The sequence below is a fragment of the Raphanus sativus genome, chromosome 6 (genome assembly GCF_000801105.2).
Source record: "Raphanus sativus cultivar WK10039 chromosome 6, ASM80110v3, whole genome shotgun sequence".
Classification (NCBI taxonomy): domain Eukaryota; kingdom Viridiplantae; phylum Streptophyta; class Magnoliopsida; order Brassicales; family Brassicaceae; genus Raphanus; species Raphanus sativus.
Window position 1 is genome coordinate 16,479,966 of NC_079516.1, and position 10,438 is coordinate 16,490,403.

Consider the following 10,438-nt stretch of genomic DNA (forward strand, 5'->3'; position numbering starts at 1 on the left):
ATTACATGACAAATAGCGGTTACAAGGAACCTTGCAAGACTTAACATGAGATGCGATAATTATTGTCCAAGATGTGCAGAGCCAGAAGAGTCAGTTACTCATGCAATCTTTGAATGTCCGCCAGCATTACAAGTATGGGCATTATCCTCTACTCCATCCAATCCACAAACGTTTCCTCTCTCGAGTGTCTACGCCAATATGGATTACTTGTTTTGGAGGATTCATTGAGCCAGAAAATGATAGAGATCTGTATCCTTGGATAATATGGTATATCTGGAAGGCTAGGAACGACAAACTATTCAGAGGGATAGATAGAGATCCAGTGGAACTAGTCAGGTATGCGGAATCTGAATGTCAGGCATGGCATAATGCTAGGGAGATGATACCGACAGCTCCAGTGGAACAAAGCTCAGATCAATCACAAGTCTTAAGCTTGGGAGATATATGCATGGTGGATGGTTCATGGACCTCTACTGATCATTACACTGGATTAGGATGGGCTTGGAAGGACAGCACGGGAAAGATACAGCTCATGGGGACAAGAAACTTGAGAAGACGCGAAACACCTTTGCACTTGGAACTTAAAGCTTTGAAATGGGTAATGGAGACAATGCTGCAACATTCGGACTGCCAAAGATTTGGGACAGATTGTAAGGATCTAATCGTAATGATAAAGGAACCTCAGGCATGGCCAACCTTCTCTACAGAGTTAGAAACGATAAATATGCTAAAGATGTGCTTTACAGAGTTTACCATTCACTACATTCCAAGAAATCAAAATGTTGTAGCTGATTCGTTAGCTAGGACTGCTCGTATTTTTCACCGTTCTCTTTGCTACTTTGGTTGTTCTATTCCGGTCTGGATACCCAGACCATCTCAAGCTTGAGTAATAGATCAGTCTTTCGATGATAAAAAACAAATCTAAAAGTGGAAAGTAACAACAATAGACGTAAAAAAAGCACTACACGTCCCAAATTGTAGGAAGAAAGGAAAAACACTACACGTCAAATAAATTAAAAGACTACAAGTCAAAAAATCCGGCTTTAGTGGCTTACCCTTCAATTTGTATGGAATGTAAAAGCCGTATATCATTTTGCGTATTCGTTACTGGGCCACTTAGTTGTGAATTTATTGTTTTCTTTTGAAACCATGTTGTTTTAGACTTTCACGAGACCCTTGTCTTTCTGAATATTCTAGAGACCCATTATTAATGGGCTCTCGTCCTTGGTGTCTCACAGATTTGGACACAAAATAAAATGAGTATCTCAAAATATTTAGATATCTTGTCAAAAATATTTTAAATGAAATATTTTGAGATACTTTTAATGAATATCTAAACATTTGAAATACTCATCTATTTTATTTTGTGTTGAGATCTGTGAAGACCAAGGATGAGAATCCATTAATAATGTTGCTCCAATATTTTCATACATATATTATATCATATGGGAATTCGGCCAAACAAAACCTCAGCTTTTCAGAAATTACCAAAATAAACATGAATTTTTGGGCTGGCCAAAAAAACACTAACTTTCATTGACTTTCTAATTAATTAACAATATTTTCGTTGACTTGTCAATTTAGCACGCCGTCTGTTAATTTAACAAATGTCGTTTATTGTTGGCGTTAAAGTAAAACGACGTCGTTTTCAAATGAGATGAAACGACGTCGTTTTATATGATTTGAAAAATAAAAACAAGTAGCCCCCTGGATTTGAATTCATGTTGGATAGGACATATGATATGGTATTTTACCACTGGGCTAATGACACTTTCAATGTACTTACTAACATATTTAATGTTATTTGATACTCATTGAATATAAAAAAATTGTCTAAAAACTTAAAAATATCTTTAAAATTCCAAAATTGAAAAAGAAATAATTTTATAAAATTAATTTTGAAACTAAAATGAAAAATAAATTCTTTTTTTTCTTAAGAAAATAAAAATTAAAAAGTTCAATATCTAGCTTAAAAATCGATTTTTATATAAAATAAAATAATTTTATTTTTTTCTTAAATTTCGATTTTTAAGCTAGATATTGAATTTTTTTTTAAAAAATTGAATTTTTTAAAGATTTTTATTTTTTTAAGAATTTTTTTATTTTTATTTTAATTTCAAAATTAATTTTATAAAATATTTCTTTTTCAATTTTTGGAATTTTAAAGATATATTTAAGTTTTTAGAATTTTTTTTATATTCAATGATTACCAAATAACATTAAAAATGTTAGTAAATACATTTAAAGTGCCAATAGTTATGTTCTACCCAACCGAAGTTCGAATCCAGGGGACTACTTGTTTTTATTTTTCAACTCATATAAAACGACGTTGTTTCATATCATTTGAAAACGACATCGTTTCACTTTAGCACCAACAATAAACGATGTTTGTTAAATTAACTGACGACGTGCTAAATTGGCAAGTCAATGAAAGTTTAGTGTTTTTTTGGTCAGCCCAAAAGTTCATGTTTGTTTTGGCAATTCGTGCAAAGTTAAGGTTTTTTTTGGCTGAATTCCTTATATCATATATATCTTTAGGTCTGGGTAAAAAATCCAGAACCACACCATATTCCAACCAAAATATTTGAATCAGAACCAAATCGAAAACTTAAATAAAATAGCCGAATAATTCCTATATTTTTATATCCGAAATAACCAAATAGAACCGAGAATTGAAGAGATATCCGGATATATAGAACTATTAGTTATATATACATATAACATAATTAAATATATATTTATAACTAAAAAATTTCTTATAAGAATCCAAAAATATTTGAAGATAACTATATTATTATAAAATATCCGAACTACTCGAATTATCTGAAGTATTCGGATAATTGTATCCAAAATATCCATTTTTATCTAAACCATCTTAATTATTTAATATTTTATCCTAAATAGCCGATATTTTATTTGAACTATCTGAAGGAGAACTACCAGAACTAGCCAAACCGAAACCGTAACCAAATAAGAACCAAATTTTTTGGATATCTTTCGGTTTCTAGTTTTAATATCCGAACCGAACTGAACCCAAAATTATCCTAACCGAACTGAAAATAGATCAAATAGTAAATTGATCCTCTAACCTTCTACTCAAACTACCCGAAATATTCCAACAGAACCAAACCGATGCCCAAAATGCCCACCCTTATATGTCCTAATAGTCTCTCATTTCTCTCATAGCATAAGGACTTTGGGCACATCACTTTCATAAGCTAAGCTGTATTTGAACCTCAAACCATGATTGACGCCACTATAGACGTTATAAACTGTTAATTGACAAAAATAGCCGACTATTCACATGCTTCAGGTATTAATCTTGATTTTTTGTAGATGACCTACTCCGATTAGAGAAATGGTTTAACTAATTTGAGGGATACACACACATCTTAGAAGCTGTATACTGATAAACTGAACCATTTTTGTCACCCACATAATTAGTTGAAATAGCGTCATGTCAAAGTCAATATATTTAAACCACCATGCTTCATCCATGTGAGAACGGGTACTAATGTTCGACCAAATTTGAGTATGGATTAAGACTTCATTCGCATACTTGTAAAACGTGGAAAAATATCTGCATGTCGTCAGGGGCGGACGTATGTTGTTCGTAACGGAGTCACGTGCCCCCGACTAAAATTTATTTTCTTGAATGTAATATGTTCAAACTTTTGATATTCTTCATGTAATTAGTTTAAACTCTATGAAAATGCCCCCTACTAACTTGAAGTTTATAATTGTGCCCCCAATTAAAAGTATGTCTAGATCCGCCTCTGCATGTCGTATATACATGTACTGTTTACATCAGTTCACCTTAAAGAAAAAGGAAAACAGAAGCTATAAAAATATCTCACAAGTTTTAGCTACAGATTTATAATGCATATGCTTTCAAATTCCATACATTTCTATTGCTGATAGCATATGATTCTATAACAAACTTTCAAAATTTCATAGTATTCATACGAAAACTTGTAAGACTAAAATATTAATATTTATACATACATATGACATGTGGTTCGTTTTTGTTCAGTCCACGTCCATCCGGTTTTCTTTCAGCACAGTTTTCATTTTTTTTTTTTGGCAACTCACAGTTTTCATTTCTTTCACAAATCATTACAACGTATCTCTATTTTTTTTATAAAGAAAAATAGAGCATTAACAACGTATCTCTTGACCATCTCCTATCATTGTCAATATGTTTATGACATAATAACCGGTACAATTTCTTATAAAAGCAAACGCATTCGGTGTATCGCACATGAAATGTTCTAAAGAGCAACTTGTTAGCTCCTCTATTTTTATGGTGCCATGGATACTTCGGCATATTTTGTTTAGTGTATATAAATTTGAAATTATTCAAGTGCTCGATGTAGATTAAAAAATATAAGATATTTTGTAAGATAACAAAATTAAACTTAGTTGACATAAAAAAAATTTTAAACTTGAAAGTATTTAACAAAAAATAAACTTGAAAGTAACAAGGTTTCTTATGCAAGCGTCAAATTAAAACAATAGTAGATTCCAGTGCAAAGTGGACACAAATTAAATTGCACTGTTAAGTTCTCAGGAATTATTTATTGAGCTCTATATTGCATGTCTCGAACAATCAAACCGCATAATTTATTAGTTGTAAACTATTGTCCAAATCGTGTCTGCGTATGATGACTTTCTGACACTTAAAATGATCAAAACTTGATCTATACTTTAAAAGAAGAAAAAGAAGAAGAAGAAAAAGAACTGGTAACTACAGTATCACCATTGACATGTACTAATTTTGAGTTGAAGATTCCAACTCGTTTTAACAAGTTTTCTTTGACCTTGTGCCCTTTTTTCAAAAAAAAAAAAGTTTTCTTTGACCTCTTATAGACTTACAGTGAAATTCACCTCTCCTTTATCTCTTTACGCGGTTCAATATCCTTTTTATGATTTTATTGAACTTTTTTAACTTTATACAAACTAAACACTTAAAATGAAAAAACAACTAATTAACAGATTATAATGGAGACCAAGAAGCAGTTGCATGGACCCGGGTTGATTCATTACAGCTAAAACTTTGTCTGAACCCTTCTTCCTATTTATACCAAACTTTCTTCTTCCTCAATTTCATCACACCAAACTTTCAGATTGGCAGAAACTATAAACATTAATTAGGTGCTCTTGTTTTTTTTTTTCTCCCTTTGTGTTGTAACTGATTTGCTTCATCATGGGAGTTTTAGTAATCTCGGCTCTCCTGCTGCATGTCCTAGCAGTTTCCATCGGCGTTCAAGGCTTCTACCGTCGTGGCGGCCATCATCCCGGCGGCCACGGAGGACCTTGGATCAACGCTCATGCCACTTTCTACGGCGGGGGTGATGCTTCCGGCACAATGGGTACCTTATTGATCTCTAACAAAAACCCTTCAATGTCTTATGTTCACTTGCATCACTATAATTTAACTGAAAAAGGGTAATTTATTCATTCCACCTCAGCTTAATCTCATGTTATCAGAGCTAGCTAGCCCTCTTGTTTCATGCAAATGATTTCAACGGATAAAATATTATATTATACTAACAGAGCAAATCGACTCTTTGATGTTATATGCATATCACATTAATCTTTTTCACATGGTATAATTTATTGTCTTTAAACTAATTTTTCTAACACAAGATTTAAAATTTTCAGAAGAATTTTTAGAAAACATAAATGCAAACTCCGTACGTAAACAAAATAAAAATCTTACAAATGTTTGTCGACTTTACGTTTGCGTTTACACTATATGCATGTGGGTACTAAAACCATTTGCTTAATAATAAAAAAAAAAGGTGGAGCATGTGGGTACGGGAATCTGTATGGCCAAGGTTACGGAACAGAGACGGCGGCGCTGAGCACGGCGTTATTCGACAATGGACTTAGTTGCGGTGCGTGTTTCGAGCTGAAGTGTGTCAACGATCCTCAGTGGTGCATACAAGGCCGGTCCATTGTGGTCACTGCCACTAACTTTTGCCCTCCTGGTGGCGCCTGCGATCCTCCCAACCACCATTTCGATCTTTCTCAGCCCATCTACGAACACATCGCTCTTTATAAGTCCGGCATCATTCCGGTTATGTACAGAAGGTACTAATTTACTAACCCCTCACAATGGGGTTATTTACTGTCATGGAATTGCATAGTAGTACTCAACTATATGTGTAGTTTGTGAATAAAAATCGGACGCCTAGAGATCCGCTTAAGTGGAAAATGGATTATAGTTTTAATGATTATTTTTTTAATGTATTTTCCAAAATGATTTTTCTTTTTTTTTGTAACACAATCCAATTTTTTTTTTTTTGAAAAATCGGTTTAAATGTTGAGTAGGCTCCTATCTAAGCAGTATTCCTCTATAAAATGTTTAACTATGCCTAAACAGTGTACAGAAGATACGTGTTCATGGAATTTAGATTCATAAATACGCCTTTACTACTTTGGACCAGTTTATAAATGTAGTAGAAATTGGGTATTAAGTCATTAATAGACTTGACTTGTGGTGCCTCTATAATAATTGTTTTTTTTATAGGGTTCGGTGCAGAAGAAGAGGCGGGATAAGGTTCACGATCAACGGCCACTCATATTTTAACTTGGTTCTGGTCACAAACGTAGGTGGAGCCGGGGACGTACACTCAGTGTCGATGAGAGGGTCACGTTCAAGATGGCAATTAATGTCAAGAAACTGGGGGCAAAACTGGCAAAGCAACTCTTATCTCAACGGTCAAAGTCTGTCGTTTGTTGTGACCACAAGTGATCGCCGAAGCGTCGTGTCGTACAATGTTGCTCCTCCCACTTGGTCCTTTGGCCAGACCTACACCGGAGGGCAGTTCAGATATTAACAACTAGTAAAATCATTTAATGATTTTATATTCTATACCGGTTTGGTTTGCTTCGGTTTCTTATAATTTTCGGTTCCAAGTTGGGTCTTTTTTGGATAACCAATTGATGTTTGGACTGATAGTGATATGTAGCCAAATGTGTGTGAACGAGGACCAAAAAAGAAAAAGAAAAAAATAGACAAATTCTCGTTTTATATAAAAAGAAAGTGATATCTAAAATATTAATACTGAAGTACATTTAACTCTATCCCCTTAATTTTCCACAAATATTACCATTTCATGCCACTGCAATCAAAACACAGTAGTTTAATTATTTAGTTTCACCATTAAAAAAAACGTGGCCTATTATTATTCTGTTTGGGCTTTCTTTTTGATTTACATGGTCCACAATTCTAAACCAATTGATTGTAATATCTACAATACTAAACCCGTCCGATAGAAATATCTAAATTAAACACCCAAAACCAATTAGTGCAAATTATTATTCATACTAAAACATATCTACACAAGTATACAAACATATTCTATTGCTTATGGTGGAAATAAATTTCACAGTGAATAAACATTTTTGATTGTTTTGCTTATGATAAATTTTTGGTTTTGTTTTAGATGATTTATATTTTGGTTTGTTCCTGACCAAAAAAATTGGTTTGCAATATAAACCGTAAACGAATCAAAATTTGGTTTGTTAATAATATCTAACCTAATTAAACTGCTTCCTTCCATTCCATGAAACCATCCTAAATCAGTCTTAAATTTACGAAATTTTTAATTAATGTACATTAATCACATTTAAAGAATTGATACTCACTCAAAGATTTTCCTAATACTACGCGATCGTAATATTTTCACTCACAGATTTTCCTAATCCTACGGGAACATAATAGAAACTATTTATTGTTCAACAGCTCGAATCAAATAACTAGCAATTCGAAAATCTATTTAAAAATCTTGACCACTAAATTCTCCTAAAATCTATGAATATTCCTTTTTCCTAATAGATAATAAACTAACACAATATGAAAATCTTTTTAAATATCTTGACCACTAAGTTCTCCTTTTCTCTACGAATATTCTTTTTCCCTAATAGATACTAAATAATAAATGTATATTTAATTACTTTTAAGATCTTTTGCCTTTGATTGTGTTTTTAAATTATAACTACCAAAAATAAAATATCGAACTTACTGACATTTAATCTAACGTGCGCCATCTCTCACCACCAGCAATATATATATCTCATCATCTATTCTCCAAATCATATCCCAAAAAATTGAAAACCTATAACATGTCGAAGATGACGACGTTTGTTCCTCTAACCAAACTCAGACCTTTCAAAGACGACTGGCGTGTTCAAGTTAAATGTTTACATTCATGGAAGCAAAACACCACTTTTGCAGGTAATACTTCCGAAATGGTCTTGGCAGATCAATGGGTAAGTTCGTTTTGTACCCTTTATTGTATTACGAATGTTTCAAATGTATCTAAGATGACTTTTTTTTTTGTTAGGGTAACAAGATCCATGCTACTTGCAAACGATCTCTCATGCACCGAATTCAGCGTATCTTAGCTTTAGATTCATGGGGTGTCATTGAACATGTCAATGTCAATGCAGCTGGTGGTCAGTATCGAACCACAAACTATTATGAGAATAATAAATTAGAATTTTTAAAAAACACACAATAATATTTTCATTCTAAAAAATGGATATTTATATAAAATCATACTTTTTAATCAAACACTCAACAAACCGAACAAAATACACCAATATAAAATTCAACAAATATGAAAGCCACTAAATTTTTATTTACCATTTCATCTTTCCAAACATACATCCGCGCGGACGCGCGGGTCCAAAATCTAGTTGTTATTAAAAATGAAATGGCTCAGTATTTTATATGAGTGCTTATTCGAAGTAGGCTTTAAAACAAAAAAAGTAGGCTATAAACTTGTAATATTTTTTCAAAAAAAAACGTGTAATATATTAGGATTCATGTATGTATTATCTCTGCACTTTTGTGGATTAGATTACAATTAGCAGCCAAACACCAAGCAAAATTAATATGTTTGATGGGCTTAAGTTTGGCTTAGAGAAACTTAAGCCTTGATTGGTACAGCTGATGAACAGACAGTAGCAATATGCTGTACAAGCAGTATGCTGCAGAACATGTATATTCTTATTAAAATTTTTAATAAGATGATTGGTAGAGCAGTAGCAGTATACAATTTTAAGTTTTTTTATAAAAGTTAGTTTATAATATAATTATTTTGAAATTATATATATATATATATATGTATATATATATACATATATATATATTAATAATATATATATATATATATATATATATATATATATATAATAATATATTTGTTATTAAAAATAATGAATCTTAATTAATAACATAAATTAAATTTTAAATGTGAAATATTATTATTTTAGAATGTATTTTTTTAAAAATAAATAAATTTATTTTTGGATATAAAATAATTTTCAATATTATTAAAATAAATAAAACATAATTTTATTTTTGGATATAAAATAATTTGAATATATTAAAAGAATAAATAAATTATCATTATATATATATATCTTTTTATTTTGTATATTAATATATAAAAGAGATAGAAATTTTATCGAAATTTTATTTTAAAAAAATAAAATTTACAATTAAAATATTTATTTTTAAAAATAATATTTTGCATTTAAAATATAATATAATTTATATAATTAAATTATATTTTTAATGTGAAATACTATTTAAAAAAATATTTATATTGTAAATTTATTTTAGAAATCAAATTTTTATTTTCTGGATATAAAAATAATTTTATGATAATATTAAATCAAATAAATGAACTAATTATATTTATTTCTTAAATTTATAAATTGTAAATGCAAATGCTCTTCCAAAAGCTTCATATGAGAGCATTTGCTAGAGAGCATTTAGAAAGCATTAGCATTTAGTAAATGCTTTTCTAAATGCTTTTCAAACAAATGTTGATTGGATAATGTGTAGCATAATGCTAATGCTCTACCAATCAAGGCCTTATTCGAACCTTGAAGGATAGTGTAGTGATATGATATCTTTTTCTGAATGTACATGTTTTTGCCACTATGAGCTTAAGTACTACTTGTTCTGTTATTCCTTAAATAATGCTTAGAACTTGCATATGCATACTAAAATACACACATACATGTTACATATGAATTACATCTAAAAATGGTTGTGCATATTCTTTGTTTTATACAACTACATTTATACATGTATAAGGAAATGGAATATTTTAGAAAACGTGGGGAGAAGAATAAAAGGTGACAAATATTAAAACGAGTTTTTGTTTTTGTTTTTGAAAACATGATGTCAGAGAAAAAGCTCTCTAACCTCTTTCTAGAGAAAAAACCGCCGTATTAGGGTTTTCCAGCCGACGGAGATGGCTCCTTTAACCACCGTCGGTCCGGTCTTGAATGTTATGATTAGCGTTTCTTCTTCCGAGCATGTTTGTTTTTTCTCTTTTGGCTTTGATTTTTACGACTGGTAATTACCTCCGGGAAGTGGAGGTTTGCGCAGCTCCGCTGACGCCGGCTACAG

General features: G+C 31.3%; 1 protein-coding gene across 1 annotated transcript; it reads left to right on the forward strand.

The window, feature by feature from the left end:
* The first annotated feature begins 5,105 nt into the window (after positions 1-5,105).
* On the forward strand, positions 5,106-7,047 carry LOC108806488 (expansin-A5). The gene is made up of 3 exons (XM_018578629.2): positions 5,106-5,372; positions 5,805-6,096; positions 6,536-7,047. Exons 1-3 carry the CDS (start codon positions 5,207-5,209, stop codon positions 6,843-6,845), a joined length of 768 nt encoding a protein of 255 aa, XP_018434131.1. The 5' UTR covers positions 5,106-5,206; the 3' UTR covers positions 6,846-7,047.
* The last annotated feature ends 3,391 nt before the right edge of the window (positions 7,048-10,438 follow it).

Bases quoted from the DNA above. Each gene is read 5' to 3' on its own strand.
- LOC108806488 (XM_018578629.2), top strand. From the start codon at position 5,207: ATGGGAGTTTTAGTAATCTCGGCTCTCCTGCTGCATGTCCTAGCAGTT. The intron at 5,373-5,804 runs GTACCTTATTGA...TAAAAAAAAAAG, and splicing joins TGATGCTTCCGGCACAATGG to GTGGAGCATGTGGGTACGGG. The intron at 6,097-6,535 runs GTACTAATTTAC...TTTTTTTTATAG, and splicing joins ATTCCGGTTATGTACAGAAG to GGTTCGGTGCAGAAGAAGAG.